Raw genomic sequence first — 23021 nt, forward strand, 5'->3', positions numbered from 1 at the left:
TAAAAAATTTATATCGAGAAAACGAGAAATTTTATTAAAAAGAAAAATTTGTCATGTATACGACGAAACGCCAAATTATTAGAACAGCCGGGGGATCCCGCCTATGCACCACGCCATTGTTTTAATGTCGTTCCGCATTTTCCGGTCTTTTTTGTTTAATTTTGTATGAAACAAAAAGAAAGAAGTATTAAAGTAAAAATAATATTAAATACAATCATTCAATATTTTTAACACTTATCTCGTACCAACGCTATCGATCCAAGGGAAGCTACTCTTCCTGTCTTACTGTCGATGGCGTATTAATATGACCCGATTAATCAGGTGATTTGCACGAGAGACAATGTTTTCGTACGGTTTTCATAGTGTATTCATGGTCATATGTTTGTTGTTTTCACTTGGTATGTTCATATCAGCAAACCACATTAGGAATGTAAATATACATGTATACCCCACAAGGAAATAGAATATCTCTCTAAATAAGATCATGATATCGAAAAAAAAAATCCTCATGATCTTTAACAACCTGCATCATTCAAAAATTCAAGCATTTTTGACAGTAGTCAACATTTGTCGAAGAAATCGTGACCATGGAAACAAACCCATTGGATATCGAATCAACAGTAGGTAGGGGAATCAGTGATATTACTGTATAAAACGTAAAAAGTTAACAACAGTAGGTAGGGGAATCAGGGATATTACTGTATAAAACTAAAAAGTTAACAACAGTAGGTAGGGGAATCAGTGATATTACTGTATAAAACTAAAAAGTTAACAATGTAGAAATCTGAAATCACGCTTATCATACAGCTTAGTTGAAAAATCAAACATTCGGACAGAAGAGACGTTTTTACACGTGAATGTTTAAGATTGATCAGAAGCTCTTTGGAGTTCTTCAAAAATTTTATTCCTAACAGTATCCCTATTACCACATCAGTTTAAAGTTACTGAACCAGGAAAGGTGGAGAGAAGATTAGATAAAGGCTTAACCGAACAACCTCTTAACCTAGGAATTAAACGGTGTTGCAATAAAATTGTGTTTGGAAGGATTCTTATGAAGTTTAGGAATCCAATATGAACGAGGCGGGTCCACGTCATTCTTGTTTATTCGGTATTTTGATAGATTACAATACATCAAACAATGATTGGTCAGTATTTCAAACTGATGTTAAACAAAAACAATACAGAAAGGATTGAAAGTTTTATTACTCATATCACCTGCCATTCTTTTTAAAAGAACACTTAAAACACAAGTTCTAAATTAAGATAATACACAGTCCTTGAATAATAAATCCGGGACGTCCCTGGATACATACAGAAATACGTTTAACAACAGTACAAAATCAATAATAAAAATAAATATGATTTTAACAAGTAAAAGCATTGTTCATTTTTACAGTTAAATGGATTAACTTTAAACATCAATGATTGTGAGGAGGCTTGATCAGTTATCGGTGTTATGACATGAATGGTTTATTTCAAAATACGCACACACGTGTAATACACACAAGATGTAAATGTGACGTCATGCATGTATCTTCATGGCATCTTATATGAAGTATTTCAAGTCAGAAATGAAAACAAACATGAATTAAATTATCGTTAATTTAGATTTTAAACACAGGGACATACCACGAATCCCAACCCCAGGTATTCACATAATTTAATATGGACCGTTGGGCTGGAAATTCGAACCAAGTCCCTGTGGTTTCAAATCAGCCCAGTACAATGACTTTTCACTGGCGTTTGTCATTTCTATTTCAGGTAAATGGTTCATGAAACCGCGACGAATTCGCCATGTTTTTTACCTCCACGACTCTGTATCTTCATAACCTTCCATGTAATGAAAACTATACTAAACTTTATACTACCATAACCAAGAAACAATAATTCCGTAAAGAAAGGTATACGTACATACAATGTATGACGAGTAATTTGAAATTCTTTAACAAATTCAGATTTATAACCTATCTACTATCACCGAAAAAAATTGCATTGCCGTTGAAATGGGTTTTTTTTCGTCTTTATATAACATGCGAAATTTGACATGTACAAATATCATTTTCTTAAAACTTTAAATAACTCTGAACCATTAAAGTTGACTATAAATAAGCATTGTCGGCTACTCTTAATGTGCCCATCCTGGTCCGAAATCCTGTGCATTCCGTCCAGATACACAATATTAAACCCAGTCGTCGGTTACGGCGTTTTCTGTCATCGCCTACGTTTTAAAATCCACTTCCGTTTCCTGACTCAATATGCTGTCCCTTTTTCTCTAAAAATTAGTCCGGAACTCTCCTGTAAAAAATAAAGGCGTTTAAAACTTCCAATATCAGACTTTATATCGGACATATATCAGTATATTCTCAGTCAATCGAGATATAAGTGTGTAAAGTTAGCTTCGTCCATTCATAACATTACTATAATATTAATTCAAATGAAAATTACAATGTGACCAGATTTCATGCTAAAATTACCCCAGCAGTCCCCAAATGAATGGTTCAGTTAATGAATCTATGATTGGGAGAAACTTCTCTTCATTGTAAACATAATTTTGAAATGTCATTATGGCCTTTCCCTGAATTTTATACTTTTGATCTTTTGCTGCACATGATTGTGACAGATGAAAGCCTAATTATGAACTACACGTGTAATCCAAACTACACGTGTAGTTCATAATGACAAAGATTTTATTCTCATAAACATGTATAAAGTGTAGAGAATTACATACAAACAGAATTGTACAGGACATATGATATAATACATTGATACATTTGTTACACAAGAGAAAGTATATTAAATAGTTTTGAGTCGTATACTTAATTGCTTAATTGATTTCATAAGTGATTTCAATTCATCATCTACTACAAATTTAAAGAGGGTATAGGACTGGGATTGTCTGTATGTGATTTTGTATTGACGAAAGTACATATACAAATAAATCTCGTATAGTCAGAACATCGTAAATGATGCTGAGTGAAGCCGCGGTAGCAATCAAAACTTGGGCGTCTTCTCAACCAATCAAAGTCTGTGACAATCGGAACACCTCGCCTCCGTCTGCGAGTCTAGTTTCGGAGAAAATGACGAGGGGTTCCGATTGAGTCTGTGAGAGTCATCATATAGCGCAACGGCAACACAAATTGATAAGTATCCCCACGTCAGACTATACATATAAAAATCACAATTTATGTACATTTTGCAATTATCTCAATAAATATATTTGTATTGCATTTCATTGTGAGTCAGAGTTTTTTTCTGATGGAGAACAAGTCAAAAACGTTATCATTTGTTTTAATGACAAAGTTTTATAAAGTCATGGGTGAAAATAATTTGCTTAATACCATAACACACGTGCAAGTCACATAAATGATGTTGAAGTAAGCGGAGCGTGACTGGTAGAATAGGAGTTTGCTAGCGTGAAGGCGTACGTGTGCATGTGCATATCTTACCGTTCAGATACATGTATATCATCAACATTCATAGTTTAGGTACAATCGGAGCACCTCGCCCTGTCCAGTTTCGGAGAAAATGACGAGGGGTTCCGATTAAGTTTAGGTAGTCGAGTGAACCATTCGGAACACCTCGGCCGATTCTCTACGGTCATCTAACGTTAGATGACCGTAGAGAATCGGCCGAGGTGTTCCGAATGTCGAGTGAACATGATTGTGAGGGTACAATCGGAACATATCGGGTAATTCATCAAAGCTCGGAATTTATTGTGTTATCTCGATATGTGCTAGGATGTGGATGTGATATCACTTTGCTGGGAGATATCAATAACTGTCTACCTTAACCCTGTTCCTATTTATTCAACGACTCAAACTTCCAACCTTCGAGTGATTTCCGTCTGTAAGACAAAACATGTTATTTGTATTAAACCATTCAACATACAATGTTCTTGTGAAGCACTGTCACCACGTGCACGCATTTGTAATAATGTCGCAATTTCTAATAACTTTTCAAATGTCATTATAAGTAATAAATAAGTATCTTGATATTAGAATTAATGGAAACATGTACAAAGGAAAGTTCATCTTTCCATCGGATGATGATTTATACCAAAAAAGACTGAAATTGTAACTACCAATTGCGTCGTTATCACAAATTACGTGATCGACACAGCACTAGCCTGTACGTAATACCGTCCACTGAAAGGCCGAAAGGCCGTAGCGCTAAACCGCTGGTAGTAATATAAGTACACTGTACCCCTCCCATGATCCAAAACCAGTTTTAAGAATTATCAAACTATATGAATGAATCTTGACCAAACAGATCACCCAAGCTACATGGGCGATAGCAATGAGTACTTCCGGTGCGATTTTATACCTCTTTTATCAATTTCTGTTTTCCATCCAAACGAAAATACATCATTCATATAGGCCATTTCCGAAAGTGCGTAATGTACTATTAATATCAGTCCACAACTCATTTAGGACTTGTCCGTAGACGTTCCAGCGGACAGGGTGGACAAGTTGATTCCACCAGAATCGAAAACAAAACAGGAATACGATATTTTTATCTATGGGACATACTGAAGAAAATAAATATTTTAAGAAGATATTGAGGAGTTCGAACAGTCAAAGATAAAGAAATGCAAAGTTGCAACATACATGTGTAGGCAGCTGATCTGTTCGTTACTCCTCAATATCTTCTACATAGATCGAGGTCCTCAAATACACATCCACGATAAGCACCGTCACCTCAGTACTATAGCCGTCACCCCAGTACTACAGCCGTCACCTCAGTACTATAGCCGTCACCCAGTACTATAGCCGTCACCTCAGTACTATAGCCGTCACCTCAGTACTATAGCCGTCACCCCAGTACTACAGCCGTCACCCCAGTACTACAGCCGTCACCCCAGTACTATAGCCGTCACCTCAGTACTATAGCCGTCACCCCAGTACTATAGCCGTCACCTCAGTACTACAGCCGTCACCCCAGTACTACAGCCGTCACCCCAGTACTATAGCCGTCACCTCAGTACTATAGCCGTCACCTCAGTACTATAGCCGTCACCTCAGTACTACAGCCGTCACCTCAGTACTATAGCCGTCACCTCAGTACTATAGCCGTCACCTCAGTACTATAGCCGTCACCTCAGTACTATAGCCGTCACCCTAGTACTATAGCCGTCACCTCAGTACTATAGCCGCCACCTCAGTACTATAGCCGTCACCTCAGTATTATAGCCGTCACCTCAGTACTATAGCCGTCAACTCAGTAATATAGCCGTCACCCCAGTACTATAGCCGTCACCTCAGTACTATAGCCGTCACCTCAGTACTATAGCCGTCACCCTAGTACTATAGCCGTCACCTCAGTACTATAGCCGTCACCTCAGTACTACAGCCGTCACCCCAGTACTACAGCCGTCACCTCAGTACTATAGCCGTCACCTCAGTACTATAGCCGTCACCCCAGTACTATAGCCGTCACCTCAGTACTATAGCCGTCACCTCAGTACTATAGCCGTCACCTCAGTACTACAGCCGTCACCCCAGTACTATAGGCGTCACCTCAGTACTATAGCCGCCACCTCAGTACTATAGCCGTCACCCCAGTACTACAGCCGTCACCTCAGTGCTATAGCCGCCACCTCAGTACTATAGCCGCCACCTCAGTACTACAGCCGCCACCTCAGTACTATAGCCGTCACCCCAGTACTACAGCCGTCACCTCAGTACTACAGCCGTCACCTCAGTGCTATAGCCGCCACCTCAGTACTATAGCCGCCACCTCAGTACTATAGCCGTCACCCCAGTACTATAGCCGTCACCCCAGTACTATAGCCGTCACCTCAGTACTATAGCCGTCACCTCAGTACTATAGCCGTCACCTCAGTACTACAGCCGTCACCCCAGTACTACAGCCGTCACCTCAGTACTATAGCCGTCACCCCAGTACTATAGCCGTCACCTCAGTACTATAGCCGTCACCCAAGTACTATAGCCGTCACCCCAGTACTATAGCCGTCACCTCAGTACTATAGCCGTCACCTCAGTACTATAGCCGTCACCTCAGTATTATAGCCGTAACCTCAGTACTATAGCCGTCACCTCAGTACTATAGCCGTCACCTCAGTACTATAGCCGTCACCTCAGTACTACAGCCGTCACCCCAGTACTATAGCCGTCACCTCAGTACTATAGCCGTCACCTCAGTACTATAACCGTCACCCCAGTACTATAGCCGTCACCCCAGTACTATAGCCGCCACCTCAGTACTATAGCCGTCACCTCAGTACTATAGCCGTCACCTCAGTACTATAGCCGTCACCTCAGTACTATAGCCGTCACCCCAGTACTATAGCCGTCACCTCAGTACTATAGCCGTCACCTCAGTACTATAGCCGTCACCTCAGTACTATAGCCGTCACCCCAGTACTATAGCCGCCACCTCAGTACTATAGCCGTCACCTCAGTACTACAGCCGTCACCCCAGTACTATAGCCGTCACCTCAGTACTATAGCCGTCACCTCGGTGCTATAGCCGCCACCTCAGTACTATAGCCGCCACCTCAGTACTATAGCCGTCACCTCAGTACTACAGCCGTCACCTCAGTACTATAGCCGTCACCTCAGTACTATAGCCGTCACCCCAGTACTATAGCCGTAACCTCAGTACTATAGCCGTCACCTCAGTACTACAGCCGTCACCTCAGTACTATAACCGTCACCTCAGTACTATAGCCGTCACCTCAGTACTATAGCCGTCACCCCAGTACTACAGCCGTCACCTCAGTACTATAGCCGTCACCCCAGTACTATAGCCGTCACCTCAGTACTATAGCCGCCACCTCAGTACTATATATAAAGTGTGGGCCTAGTAGCACAAATAACAAAAGAAAAGGATTTTATGACTCGCGCCCTTACCGGGCCTCGAATCACGATCTACGGCACCTAATATATATAGCTCTGCGCCACAACCAATTTCTATATACTTCTACATATATATGTACGTGTATATGTTACCCTTGGATTATCTATCATCTAAGGAAAATTCACGGCTAGGAAGTCTAGTTCTTGTGATGTTGTTTATACTGCGGCTGCAAAATAAAGTTGTATTGAACACAATATTAAACAACCCAAATTGTATGACATAAGAACGGTCGACACGGTGTTTATACTCCGACTTTGATATGATAACCACTATATGTTTTCATCAGGGAATTCGTTATGAATACAAACCCCGCTGAATTACACGATTGTGATCATGAAATTGCCCAGGTAACATTAATTTATCTGACGGTGAGGTTTGTATATAGTAAGAAGGATTTCTATGCCTTTTTAAGCATGCTAGCAACTTAGGATATATTTAGGGGATAGTACGTTGTAACATGAAATTTGGTTTGAAGTCGAGACCGTCAGTAGCGATATGTGCGTTCCGACAATATCAGTGTTGACGCAACCGTTATGTGATGTTTTGTGCGCTTGTTCCATTTCATTTTTTTTTTTTTTTTCATTTTGTTGGACTGGATGCTTCCATACGGACGGAATGAACGTTTAAATCAATAAATGACTGTAAGAACAATATTTACTATTTGTGTTTAATAAATTCAACAAAATACATTCCATTTGGTACTGTACTCTCTGTTCATGTGTCTGCATTATAATGCTTCATGATCTGAAATTTCACTAAGAGGTTAACTTGATGCCATATTGTTTTGATTAGAAACGGGGCGAGGTTTAAGCGCGATAGGCGGGGCTTAACATTAGAACATGGTCCCCATCCAATCAAAACACGCGTTGCAAACGAACAGTGTTAGAATTCTCATTGTTACAGACAGAGACATATATAGATGTATATATGTCTCTGTTACGGATAATGATAAAATAAAACGATAATGTTAATGTCAATTAGGAGACAATGACAAGTGACATGTAAACAAAATATGAAAAATATATTTCTACCACAATAAGTGGGTGTTATAAAAAATCCAAAGTCATGAAATAATTATTACAGCAGTAGTGATAAAACTGGGGGTTCTGGGACAACCTCTCCCATAGGATTAGTATGGGGAAATGTTACCCTCCCTGAAGTGAGGGTAACATCGGTGAGGGTAACATATGACGTCATATTCATTATGAATCACTTTTAATTAATGCTGATTAGATATAGCAGATGCACATGTATTAATTATTTTTGATGAAATTAATTTCATTGATTGAATAAAGAACGAGATAAGAGCAGTGTTACATGCAATATTTTATTGTCTCTGTCAATAGAACGGACACGGGTCAGAGACCAGGTTTCTGGCGCAGTACCTCCCGGTGCATTCGCCTATATAATCCTTACCAGCTAGGTGTACCTCCCTGGCAGCACATATACGTACCCCTTTCCTTTTTTTTTTTTTATTTCAGTCGTCGAAACGAGTTAACGCCCTGTCTTGAATATACTTTACGCTAAATAGGTAGGCCTATCGACAAAAACAACTCGAGTCGAAACTAGGTCAAACACTTAAATCACTACATAAACGTACGATATACGTTATATTTCGTTAACAGAGATTGAACAAACTACAGTGTAGAGTATAGTTATATGATATATATGTCTGAAATAGCCAACCTTTAATGGTCCAAATGATTATTCCTTCAAAGAACATAACAAAATGCAAATGTCGTATATCTAGTCCAACAGCGCCCTCTGTATGTGTGTGTACATGCGTATAAGATTTTAAATTCCTTAGTATACACATATGTGTTAACCTTGCGGGTTACGCTGGGTCTATAGATAATAGAATAAAAAGACTTTTTTTTTTTCTTTTTTTTTTTTTTTTTAATATGTACAACATTTTATTTTCCCCCGTCGCGATGGAATGAATGTAGGTCGGAGAGCCATCCCACATCCATCCTTACAAATAATACCTACTCTAAAATGGACAACGTGATTTATTTACACTACTGAGAGTCATCTACCACCCACATAATGGTACTCAGATGATCTGTGTCGATTGTACACCTTTTCCCATGATGCATTGCCAGATTGAGTATAAATAGACCTAAAGCCTGAAAACTTGTCATTTCATACCTGGACACCGAAGAGAACACATCAACATGAAGCACCAGTGTCATATTTGCTTCAGAGAATACATTTGGCCACATGATTTAAAACGCCACGTAAGACAAAAACATATGGAAGTTTGTCATGATGATGAAGTCACCAAGCAGCAGCCTTCCTACACAGACGTAATGAAGCAGTCAGACGATATGGTATTAGCCCAGCAGCAGCAGCAGCAGCAGCAGCGGAAGCCATCTTATATAGACGTTATGGAGCAGTCTGTAGATGATGTATTACCTCAGCAGCAGCAGGATTTTGTTTTTGAACACCCCTTTACTGCAAATGTATCGGGGCCTACTTCTTGTGGAAAAACCTACTTCGTCAAGACTTTATTACAAAACTGCTTGACCAAAATAAAACCAGCTCCACAGCGAATCATATGGCTGTACAAACGATGGCAACCTCTCTATGATGTCATTAAGGCAACCGTAATACCAAGGGTAGAATTTCTCCAAGGGATACCGCTGGATATAGAACAGGACTCCTTCTTAAATCCACGAATAAGGAACCTTATCATCTTAGATGATTTGATGTCGACATCGAGCAAGGACCCTCGTATAAACGAATTGTTTACGGAAGGTAGCCACCACAGAAACATGTCTGTCATTGCCATCAATCAGAATCTCTACTATAATAAAGACCCAACGCAGAGAAGAAATTGTCACTACCTCGTACTGTTCAATAACCCTATTGACAAGCAGCAAGTCATGACTCTAGCCAGACAGATGTATCCCGAAAATGTACAACATCTGATGATGCATTTCAAACAGGCTACCAGTAAACCGTACGGATATCTTCTCATCGATTTGAAGCCAGCCACTCCAGAATCGTTACGCATGCGCAGTGATATATTTTCTATGCAGCCTATAAAAGGGCAGAAAGATCAAGCTAATGCTCATTTTGAGGCTGACACTCCAAAGGAGCTGACGTATTTCCAGCAGCAGCAGCAGCAGCAGCAGCAAACTCTAGACGATACACAGCTCCAACAGGAAGAAATGCTTGCGTGTGACGATTGTGGTATCATGTTCCAAGACATGCACGATTTACAGAGACACTTGAAAACCTGGTGTCCAGAAAATGATTCTAGGAAAAGAAAACGAGAATCCATAGACGAAGAAGATGGACCTCAGCCAAAAAGATGGATCTCATATGAAGAAATAGAATCCGAAGATGATACTATCGAAAGTGAAGAAAATGAAGTTTTCAATTCATTGATGAATGAAGCAGAGTCTTTGAATGAGGCTACATGGAATAAAAAGTATGATAAATACGTAAATGAGGGCATGTCTGATGACGAAGCACAGAAAAAAGCGAACGAGAAGATGGAATCTGAAGTTATGAAGCAATTTTACCACAATTATAAATCCATTATCCAGTACATTCTTCAGCTTCGAAATGGTATGATCCACGAAAAGATCATGGAAGATGTCACTGAATTCATAGACGATGGATATGGAGATAGTAAAGCGATCAAGATGGCACTTAAAAAGAATCGTCATGTTTTAGAAGAGTTGTGGGACGATGACTCCGAAGATGATGGATCAGACGATGACTCTGAAGTTGACAAATCGGATGATGACTCCGAAGTAGTGTAAATAAATCACGTTGTCCATTTTAGAGTAGGAAATAATTGTACGGGCGGACATGGGATGGGTCTCTGACCCGTGTCCGTTCTATTGACAGAGACAATAAAATATTGCATGTAACACTGCTCATATCTCGTTCTTTATTCAATCAATGAAATTAATTTCATCAAAAATAATTAATACATGTGCATCTGCTATATCTAATCAGCATTAATTAAAAGTGATTCATAATGAATATGACGTCATATGTTACCCTCACCGATGTTACCCTCACTTCAGGGAGGGTAACATTTTCCCATACTAATCCTATGGGAGAGGTTGTCCCAGAACCCCCAGTTTTATCACTACTTACAGCTATTGAATAACATTCAGTTTATAACACACGTGGAATAAACTCTTAATGGGTTTTGAATGGTGGACACTGTGACCTTTGACCGGGAATATTTTTGGTTCAATGCATTTTGATTAGCTAACACTTGAGGGGTGCTTCACAAGGTCCCAAAATGAGAACGTACAAGCAGTTGTTTTTGTCATTTTGGTCATAGTTTTTAAGAATATATAAATATTTCTATCAATTTATCCTATGGTTTTCCGAGAACACCATGCTTTTATAAACCTCCAATATATAATGTTAATTAATTTACCTTCGGATGACGAAGTACGAGATACCAGCTATGAGGGCAACTCCAAAGACAGCACCGATGATGATCCCGGCTATCGCTCCTCCGCTTAGCGAAGGGTCTTTGGTCTGTGTTCGCTTTGCTGTGGAGAAACACAACCGTATACATTAATGAAAACTATTTTAGTCTGAAAACTTTCTATAAGTACATAAACCGTGGAAATTGATCACGTGGTGTAATTAGTTAGAATTTGTCCCCTCGTCAGTGTATGAAAACTTTATACATATTCATATATAAACATCAATGGATTGATAATTCGTGGTTTTGTCGTTAGTTACTGTAGAATGATCTCAGAGAATTAACCTGGACCACAGGGGCATGTATACGTATTTCTGACTTTTTTTGTAATATAAAACTAGACATGCCCCTGTGCCTGGACTGAGAATTCAGGAAATCGTATTAACCCCTATATATCTCGCTTCTGTCTGGATGACCGGCATACACTCCTGTTGAATAGTACAATCACGCATTTGCGTGTTCTGTTATATTACTGTCTAGAACTGAGAATCCAGGTTTCAATGTTGATAGCTACATGTATGCGAACCGGATGTGACACCTTTTAATCCGGATGTAATGAAAAAAACAACAACCCAAAAACAGTAGCTTACCAATATTGCATTGGTCACCTTGCCAACCAGGAGAGCATCCATTACTGCACGTGCCATCGAGCCGCTCACAGAAATGATTGAGACAGTTATTCCCACAAGTAACATTACACATTATACCATAGTAACCGGCAAGGCAGCCATCTTGACATTCACCGGAAGTGACATCACAAACTGTCTTATTATTGATATCCAGATGGCAATTTTGACATTCATCTTTACATGTCATTCCATAATAACCGGAAGTGCATCCGTTCGAACAATATCCAGTAAATTTTTCACATTCATTTACACCGTTCGAAGTGAAACAATTACCGCAAATTTCTGTACAAAGTATTCCATAACTTCCATGGTAACACGATCCGTGAAATGGAGAAGTGCTGTTTTCGTATTTATTGATACAACCTGGACACGGAATACTACAATTAGCGTCTCTATATCCGACACCACGGAAACCGGTGTCACACATCAGACACTCTCCGGAAGTTTGGTCACACACATAACAATTTTCCGGGCACTTTTTCTCGCAGTACCTTCCATGCTGTCCCGGCATGCAGCCTGTTTCACAATGTGACGTCTGGGAACACGTAACATCCAAACAACCATCACATTGAGAGACACAGTTCTGTCCATAATGACCCGGTAGACACCCTGTAAAATTCAGAATAAAAAGTGGTATTTATAGAATATTAATTTTGAATAAGCATTGAATTGACGGAACAGAGATGTATATTCCCAAATAGGAATTTTCGAAACAAATTAAGAAGCATTAAAATATGAAAATGAGTCAGACATGTATTTTATATCTACAACGTATATCACATCTAATGATTGCATTTTAGACAGACCATCGATATACAGACTTAAATATATATATATAATCATTCTTTTAGTAACATACGTATTTCAATGATCAGTTCCCTATTATGTGACACAAATTTCCGTAACATTATGTAAGTATGTTTACCTGAGCACGCCCCTGTATCCCTGTCACAGGTATTGGATGTAAGTATGTTTACCTGAGCACGCCCCTGTATCCCTGTCACAGGTATTGGATGTAAGTATGTTTACCTGAGCACGCCCCTGTATCCCTGTCACAGGTATTGGATGTAAGTATGTTTACCTGAGCACGCCCCTGTATCCCTGTCACAGGTATTGGATGTAAGTATGTTTACCTGAGCACGCCCCTGTATCCCTGTCACAGGTATTGGATGTAAGTATGTTACCTGAGCACGCCCCTGTATCCCTGTCACAGGTATTGGATGTAAGTATGTTACCTGAGCACGCCCCTGTATCCCTGTCACAGGTATTGGATGTAAGTATGTTAACCTGAGCACGCCCCTGTATCCCTGTCTTCCCGTAACATTATGTTAGTATGTTTACCTGAGCACGCCCCTGTATCCCTGTCACGGGTATTGGATGTAAGTATGTTTACCTGAGCACGCCCCTGTATCCCTGTCACAGGTATTGGATGTAAGTATGTTTACCTGAGCACGCCCCTGTATCCCTGTCACAGGTATTGGATGTAAGTGTGTTTACCTGAGCACGCCCCTGTATCCCTGTCACAGGTATTGGATGTAAGTATGTTAACCTGAGCACGCCCCTGTATCCCTGTCACAGGTATTGGATGTAAGTATGTTTACCTGAGCACGCCCCTGTATCCATGTCTCCCGGTAACATTATGTAAGTATGTTTACCTGAGCACGCCCCTGTATCCCTGTCGCAGGTATTGGATGTAAGTATGTTTACCTGAGCACGCCCCTGTATCCCTGTCTCCCGTAACATTATGTTAGTATGTTTACCTGTGCACGCCCCTGTATCCCTGCACAGGTATTGGATGTAGGTATGTTTACCTGAGTACGCCCCTGTATCCCTGTCACAGGTATTGGATGTAAGTATGTTTACCTGAACACGCCCCTGTATCCCTGTCACAGGTATTGGATGTAAGTATGTTTACCTGAGTACGCCCCTGTATCCCTGTCACAGGTATTGGATGTAAGTATGTTTACCTGAGCACGCCCCTGTATCCCTGTCACAGGTATTGGATGTAAGTATGTTTACCTGAGCACGCCCCTGTATCCCTGTCACAGGTATTGGATGTAAGTATGTTTACCTGAGCACGCCCCTGTATCCCTGTCACAGGTATTGGATGTAAGTATGTTACCTGAGCACGCCCCTGTATCCCTGTCACAGGTATTGGATGTAAGTATGTTACCTGAGCACGCCCCTGTATCCCTGTCACAGGTATTGGATGTAAGTATGTTACCTGAGCACGCCCCTGTATCCCTGTCACAGGTATTGGATGTAAGTATGTTAACCTGAGCACGCCCCTGTATCCCTGTCTTCCCGTAACATTATGTTAGTATGTTTACCTGAGCACGCCCCTGTATCCCTGTCACGGGTATTGGATGTAAGTATGTTTACCTGAGCACGCCCCTGTATCCCTGTCACAGGTATTGGATGTAAGTATGTTTACCTGAGCACGCCCCTGTATCCCTGTCACAGGTATTGGATGTAAGTGTGTTTACCTGAGCACGCCCCTGTATCCATGTCTCCCGGTAACATTATGTAAGTATGTTTACCTGAGCACGCCCCTGTATCCCTGTCGCAGGTATTGGATGTAAGTATGTTTACCTCAGCACGCCCCTGTATCCCTGTCTTCCCGTAACATTATGTTAGTATGTTTACCTGTGCACGCCCCTGTATCCCTGCACAGGTATTGGATGTAGGTATGTTTACCTGAGTACGCCCCTGTATCCCTGTCACAGGTATTGGATGTAAGTATGTTTACCTGAACACGCTCCTGTATCCCTGTCACAGGTATTGGATGTAAGTATGTTTACCTGAGTACGCCCCTGTATCCCTGTCACAGGTATTGGATGTAAGTATGTTTACCTGAGCACGCCCCTGTATCCCTGTCACAGGTATTGGATGTAAGTATGTTTACCTGAGCACGCCCCTGTATCCCTGTCACAGGTATTGGATGTAAGTATGTTTACCTGAGCACGCCCCTGTATCCCTGTCTTCCCGTAACATTATGTAAGTATGTTTACCTGAGCACGCCCCTGTATCCCTGTCACAGGTATTGGTTAAACAGTTTGTAGAGCAGGTGAAGAAACAGTATCGACCATACATTCCGTCCTCACACTTATGACACATGCCGTCAGTCTGATTACATCCTTCTGCACTACAGAACGACGGGCAAAAAAGTCCACATCGCTCTGTATAATATCCCGGCACGCATCCTAACGTACAGTTTCCGTCGGTATTGTCACACTTCCCGTCGATACAGTTTTCATCACATTTCTCTTTACAATAATGAGAGATAGAGTTATGATAGCCGTCAACACACGGGCCGCGACACTCACCGGTTGAAGAGCTGCAGTTCCGGTCTAAGCAATGATCACATGGCACACAGTTGCCTTGGCTTGCAAAGTATCCCTCCGCACATACGTTACAGTATGCATCGTACTGCGGTGGTAATGAAAACGCCACACATTGTGTGCAGTGAGGAAAGTTTACACTGCATTGTAAGTCACAGAATGGAGTAACCCAGTCGTCTTGGCAACCGTGTTCACATTTTCCAGTCAGGGGATCACACGAACCATTGCAGTGGTGACTACATTTTGTATCACATGTTGGCCCATGGTAGTCATCAAGACAACCGTCTGTACATGTGCCATTATTGCCATCACAACTTCCGTTACAGTGGTCACTACAGGGGCAGCATCCTTCATCTTGCGTAAACCAGGATTCGTTTTTACATTTCAGACAGTTATATGTGCCATGCTCTCTTTCTGCGCATTCGGATCGGCGACATCCACATAGAGGTCCGTAATTTTCATTCCAGCCGTCACACATTCCGAGACAAGTTTTTCCATTACGCGAACACATTTTACATTCATTTGGACACTGCTCCTGGCATCTGTCCCCATAGTAACCATCTACACATCGGATGCAAGTGCTGTTATCAACACAAAGGGAGCAGTTGCCAAAACATTGCATTGAGCAATCGTCTCCATACCATCCATCCGCGCATGTGCAGGCGCCAGTGATTTGATCACACTTGTTGCCCGCGCAATGAGCCGGACATGAGGCATTGCAATGGCGTCCTGTTGATCCTGGTTTACATTCGTAACAACGCTGTATGCCTGGATCATTTATACATTTTGAGCAGTTGGGATCATGACATCGCTCGGTACACATGTCGCCTGTATACCCCGGCTTGCACATTGGTGCATGCGCCTGAGGACTGTGAACAGCTTGATGAGTCAAAGACACCGTCACAGTTTACAGGACATGTATGGTTACAGCTTTCGGTTCCCCAGAAGTTGGGTTTACACCCGCGTGTACATTCTCCTGTTTCAGCATCACATCCGTATCTACAATTTTTCGGGCAAGTTTTATTGCACTTCTCACCGAACCAAGAGAGCTCACAGCCGAAACACAGCCCCGACTGCCGACACCCAGAGTAACAGTTCTGTGGACACGTCTCGTTACAGTAGTCCCCTTGGTAATTTTTCGCACAATAATTACAAGAACCCGATGTCCTGTTACAACCGTAACGACAATTTGATGTACAATTTAGTTCACATCCGTCACCATAGAAACCGCTAACGCACGTGCCATTGCAGATATTAGTGTTGTTGAAGCAGTCGCCTTGGCAATTGAGACAGTTTTCATCTGCAACATATAAAGGGAACTAGTTGGTTATAGGTCTGTAAAAAATAGGAAATGGATACTGATTATTATTGGAGACGTAGACACTGTGTCTGTTTGGTACAGATATATTTTAAAGTCCATGTTCATCACAGATATATTTTAAAGTGCATTTTCGTCACAGATATATTTTAAAGTGCATTTTCGTCACATATATATTTTAAAGTGCATGTTCGTCACAGATATATTTTAAAGTCCATGTTCGTCACAGATATATTTTAGAGTGCATGTTCGTCACAGATATATTTTAAAGTGCATTTTCGTCACAGATATATTTTAAAGTCCATGTTCGTCACAGATATATTTTAAAGTGCATGTTCGTCACAGATATATTTTAGAGTGCATCCTCGTCACAGATATATTTTAAAATCCATGTCCGTCAGACATATATCTAAAGTTCATGTTCGTCACAGTACAGATATATTTTAAAGTGCATCTCGTCACAGACATATTTTAAAATCCATGTCCGTCAGAGATATATTTAAAGTCCATGTTCGTCACAGATATATTATAGAGTGCATCCTCGTCACAGATATATTTTAGAGTGCATGTTCGTCACAGATATATTTTAAAGTGCATTTTCGTCACAGATATATTTTAAAGTGCATTTTCGTCACAGATATATTTTAAAGTGCATGTTCGTCATAGATATATTTTAAAGTCCATGTTCGTCACAGATATATTTTAAAGTCCATGTTCGTCACAGATATATTTTAGAGTGCATCCTCGTCACAGATATATTTTAGAGTGCATGTTCGTCACAGATATATTTTAAAATCCATGTTCGTATAGATATATTTTAAAGTCCAAGTTCGTCAGATATATTTTAAAGTGCATTTTCGTCACAGATATATTTTAACGTGCATGTTCGTCACAGATATATTTTAGAGTGCATCCTCGTCACAGATATATTTTAAATCCATGTCCGTCAGAGATATATTTAAAGTCCAAGCTCGCCACAGATATATTTTAAAATCCATGTTCGTCACAGATATATTTTAAAATCCATGTTCGTTACAGATATATTTTAAAGTCGAAGTTCGTCAGAGATATATTTCAGTGTGCATGTTCGTCACAGATATATTTTAAAGTACATCCTCGTCACAGATATATTTTAAAGTGCATGTTCGTCACAGATATATTTTAAATTCCATGTTCGTCACAGATATATTTTAACGTCCATGTTTGTCACAGATATATTTTAAATCCATGTTCGTCAGATATATTTTAAAGTGCATGTTCGTCACAGATATATTTTAAAGTGCATGTTCGTCACAGATATATTTTAAAGTACATCCTCGTCACAGATATATTTAAAGTCCATGTTCGTCACAGATATATTTTAAAGTGCATGTTCGTCACAGATATATTTTAAATTCCATGTTCGTCACAGATATATTTTAAAGTCCATGTTTGTCACAGATATATTTTAAATCCATGTTCGTCACAGATATATTTTAAAGTGCATGTTCGTCACAGATATATTTTAAAGTGCATGTTCGTCACAGATATATTTTAAAGTACATCCTCGTCACAGATATATTTAAAGTCCATGTTCGTCACAGATATATTTTAAAGTACATGTACATGTTCGTCACAGATATATTTAAAGTCCATGTTCGTCACAGATATATTTTAAAGTCCATGTTCGTCACAGATATATTTTAAATTCCATGTTCGTCACAGATATATTTTAAAGTCCAAGTTCGTCAGAGATATATTTCAGTGTGCATGTTCGTCACAGATATATTTTAAAGTACATCCTCGTCACAGATATATTTAAAGTCCATGTTCGTCACAGATATATTTTAAAGTACATGTACATGTTCGTCACAGATATATTTTAAAGTACATCCTCGTCACAGATATATTTTAAATTCCATGTTCGTCACAGATATATTTTAAAGTCCATGTTTGTCACAGATATATTTTAGAGTGCATCCTCGTCACAGATATATTTTAGAGTGCATGTTCGTCACAGATATATTTTAAAGTGCATGTTCGTCACAGATATATTTTAAAGTCCATGTTCGTCACAGATATATTTTAAATTCCATGTTCGTCACAGATATATTTTAAAGTCCATGTTTGTCACAGATATATTTTAAATTTCCATGTTCGTCACAGATATATTTTAAAGTCCATGTTCGTCACAGATATATTTTAAAGTGCATGTTCGTCACAGATATATTTTAGAGTGCATCCTCGTCACAGACATATTTTAAAATCCATGTCCGTCGGAGATATATTTTAAAGTCCATGTTCGTCACAGATATATTTTAAAGTACATGTACATGTTCGTCACAGATATATTTTAAAGTCCATGTTCGTCACAGATATATTTTAAATTCCATGTTCGTCACAGATATATTTTAAAGTCCATGTTTGTCACAGATATATTTTAGAGTGCATCCTCGTCACAGATATATTTTAGAGTGCATGTTCGTCACAGATATATTTTAAAGTGCATGTTCGTCACAGATATATTTTAAAGTGCATGTTCGTCACAGATATATTTTAAATTCCATGTTCGTCACAGATATATTTTAAAGTCCATGTTTGTTACAGATATATTTTAAATTCCATGTTCGTCACAGATATATTTTAAAGTGCATGTTCGTCACAGATATATTTTAAAGTGCATGTTCGTCACAGATATATTTTAGAGTGCATCCTCGTCACAGACATATTTTAAAATCCATGTCCGTCGGAGATATATTTTAAAGTCCATGTTCGTCACAGATATATTTTAAAGTCCATGTTCGTCACAGACATATTTTAAAGTGCATGTTCGTCACAGATATATTTTAAATTCCATGTTCGTCACAGATATATTTTAAAGTACATGTACATGTTCGTCACAGATATATTTTTAAGTCCATGTTCGTCACAGATATATTTTAAATTCCATGTTCGTCACAGATATATTTTAAAGTGCATGTTCGTCACAGATATATTTTAAAGTGCATTTTCGTCACAGATATATTTTAAAGTCCATATTCGTCACAGATATATTTTAAAGTGCATGTTCGTCACAGATATATTATAGAGTGCATCCTCGTCACAGATATATTTTAGAGTGCATGTACATGTTCGTCACAGATATATTTTAAAGTACATGTACATGTTCGTCACAGATATATTTAAAGTCCATGTTCGTCACAGATATATTTTAAAGTGCATGTTCGTCACAGATATATTTTAAAGTGCATGTTCGTCACAGATATATTTAAAGTCCATGTTCGTCACAGATATATTTTTAAGTCCATGTTCGTCACAGATATATTTTAAAGTACATGTTCGTCACAGATATATTTTAATGTCCATGTTCTTAACTTATAACTTAACTTAACTAATTCGAGTAAAACAACTACCATTTATGTGTGTGTCCAACAAGCAATGATTGTGTAACCTATATATACATTAAACTGTTTTACCGATTTTATGTTAGAATTTACAGGTCGGTACTTCCGCAATTACATTAACTCTATATGTTGTGTAAAAACTGGCCTCACAACGTACCGTGTTTACGTGTACCACGTGGAATAGGTAACCTTTATCGTTATCTGTGTACATAGGTACAAATATACTCACAGCATTATACCCGTGTGGTCATAGGACATCATATCAATTGTATTATAAGCTTTCAAAAAGATTTATTCTCAAACTCTGACACACTATTGTGTCAACAAGAGCTTACCTACAGTATAATAAATTATATTTGTTCACTTCATTACATACCATATACATACATGTACACTATTACATTCATCAAACAACCATACACTGACACCGACACTACTGTAATACACATCCATTATTATCATACAATAATATAAAGTATTACACTTTTAATACCATACCATTACACTTCATTATACAGTATTATTGACGTCACACGTGTTTCCCGTATCATACAATAGTACTATATACACTATTAGAATCACCATACACTGACACTACTGCACTACTCATAATAGGAGTAACACACATGCGATGGTAAACAGTAGACAACAAGTCATCGCCATGTTAATTATTGTATTATTAATTAAGGACTTAATACATCAATACGATATACACGGTCTGTAACACATATGGCAGTAACGAGGTCTCTGTGGGAAGTTGTGCCAAGTGCGTTTGTCTCGTGTCAAGTCCATGTGGCCATCGGGACTATCGTGTCAAGTCCAAGTGATTATTGGGACTATCGTGTCAAGTTCACGTGGCCATTAGGACTATCGTGTCAAGTCCATGTGGCCATTGGAACTATCGTGTCAAGTCCATGTGGCCATTTGGACTATCGTGTCAAGTCCATGTGGCCATTGTGACTATCGTGTCAAGACTATGTGGCTCATGGGTCAGGGAGTTTGCGCTAAGAGCCTTACCTTCTCACTCTCCGAGACTGGTCATGCATACACCTTTATGTTATAATTATGTATTTTATAATACGTATGTATACTACAGGGGGCCGCGGTGGCTGAGTGGTTAAGGTGTACCGACACTTTATCACTAGCCCTCCACCTCTGGGGCAGTTGCCAGGTACTGACCGTAGGCCGATCACTAGCCCTCCACCTCTGGGGCAGTTGCCAGGTACTGACCGTAGGCCGGTGGTTTTTCTCCGGGTACTCCGGCTTTCCTGCACCTCCAAAACCTGGTACGTCCTTTTAAATAACCCTGGCTGTTAATAGGACGTTAAACAAAAACAAAAACCAAACGTATGTATACTACAGACATCAGAACTGTGGATTAGATTACTGTGACAGATATCTTGTAACATACTGTAAATCTGAATTTGCCAGCCACTGCCTTTAAATAAAACATCATTTTCACTAAAACATATGATCAACTATACCTAGCGATAAGGCGTCCTCTGTTGGCAGTCTCAGGAGGTCCAAGCTTGACTGACAGTAACACACCATACACACCCAAAGCGTCAGCAACAGTACAAATCTCCTTCCATCTTCCATGGTGAGCTAGATATAAGTCACAGGTGTAGGTCTACAGGTATGTGACTGTATCTAGGTTTATACTGATAAAGTTATCACAACTCATTTACTACTTTATATATATAAGAAAAGTATGGAAGTTTTCTTTCCGAGCGAAAAATTTCCCCGTGTATTTGATCACGTTACTTTACTATTTTATACTTTTGTAGTATTTCAAAATACAATGTTGTGAAATGTACAAACCGGCTACTGATAAGTGGGCGTTCATCCAAAACAGTCGAACGGACAGCGGAACGATATCTCATGCGGAAGAGTCGTTGTATGCGGAACTGTGGAAACGTTACGCAAACCTTGATATGAAGAAGATTCAAATTTTGATAGACATTGTTGGGGAGCTGATATTTCTCATCAACCTTATATTTGTAAACTGATGATTTGCTCTTTTTCTGTTTCGAAGTGTGTATGTATTATATCTAGGTCACACGCTAATGCCACCTACAATGTAGATGACAGGTCAGATACCCTATACAAACAGATAACACTTTATATCAGAGACCTATATACTAGTATATAGGTCTCTGTTTATATATAGAATCATCGCGTTATTGTTCTGGTAGCAAAGGAATCTGGGTGTTGTATACGTATGTAATATAGGTATGGTAAAGCAGAAGACCAAGATCTATTTAGACAATCATTAACTATAAACCAACTGATTTTCGCAGCAACTTAATTTCGCGTTTTCATGTCTTACGACCTTTTTCGCGGCGATTTAATTTCGCGAATTACAGTTATGAAAGACCATGAAATACGCGAACTTTGACTTTAAACATATTTCATTGGCAAACAGTGACAAATGATTAGGCACTAATATCTGACATAGACACCAAGTTCGCAAGAACATTAATTGGCCATGAAATCAAGTTGGTTAACAGTATTTTAACTGGTATATCGATAGAAACAACCGGCAACAAGATCTATATATAATATATGCATAATGCGTGGTACAATATATCTAGTGGGTCATTACGATTGATAGATAATGAAGTATTACCATGACACAGTGAAGGTTTTGTTGTGTGTTAATAAATTCATTTTAATTATTATCCGTCTAAATACAATTCTATTTAACTCTAACATTCATTTCTGTGACATTTGCGCACGACTCAGACACCATTTCAGTGTATATATGGATTATGCCAATTGATGTATTCGATATTTACCACAAGTTTTTTTTTTCGAAAACTTAACGCGATGCTAGGCACATTAGATAATTATTTCATCAGCAGTGCTGAAAATTAAGTATAGCAGCTGTTTACGTGATGTGAGGGTTGCTAAGCAGTCATAAATCACCGTCTCAACACGGGTCGTATCTCTATTCCGTTCAAATTAATTTAGGATTGAATAAAGTTATGTTGGGGTGTATGGGGCTAT

General features: G+C 39.2%; 2 protein-coding genes across 2 annotated transcripts; both read right to left on the reverse strand.

The window, feature by feature from the left end:
• Positions 1 to 1183: 1183 nt before the first annotated feature.
• LOC117339029 (multiple epidermal growth factor-like domains protein 10) lies at positions 1184 to 16089 on the reverse strand (the record flags this gene model as incomplete). The annotated part of the gene is made up of 5 exons (XM_033900393.1): positions 1184 to 2295; positions 6972 to 7045; positions 11288 to 11405; positions 11932 to 12579; positions 14982 to 16089. Coding segments are annotated over 4 exons (1941 nt in total), but the record flags the coding sequence as incomplete, so codon positions are not given.
• On the reverse strand, positions 16058 to 21981 carry LOC117339556 (cell death abnormality protein 1-like). The gene is made up of 2 exons (XM_033901236.1): positions 21497 to 21981; positions 16058 to 16611 (listed from the first exon to the last, which is right to left on the reverse strand). Exons 1-2 carry the CDS (start codon positions 21609 to 21611, stop codon positions 16112 to 16114), a joined length of 615 nt encoding a protein of 204 aa, XP_033757127.1. The 5' UTR covers positions 21612 to 21981; the 3' UTR covers positions 16058 to 16111.
• Between the last annotated feature and the right edge of the window lie 1040 nt (positions 21982 to 23021).

Source organism: Pecten maximus, chromosome 12, assembly GCF_902652985.1.
Source record: "Pecten maximus chromosome 12, xPecMax1.1, whole genome shotgun sequence".
NCBI lineage: Eukaryota > Metazoa > Mollusca > Bivalvia > Pectinida > Pectinidae > Pecten > Pecten maximus.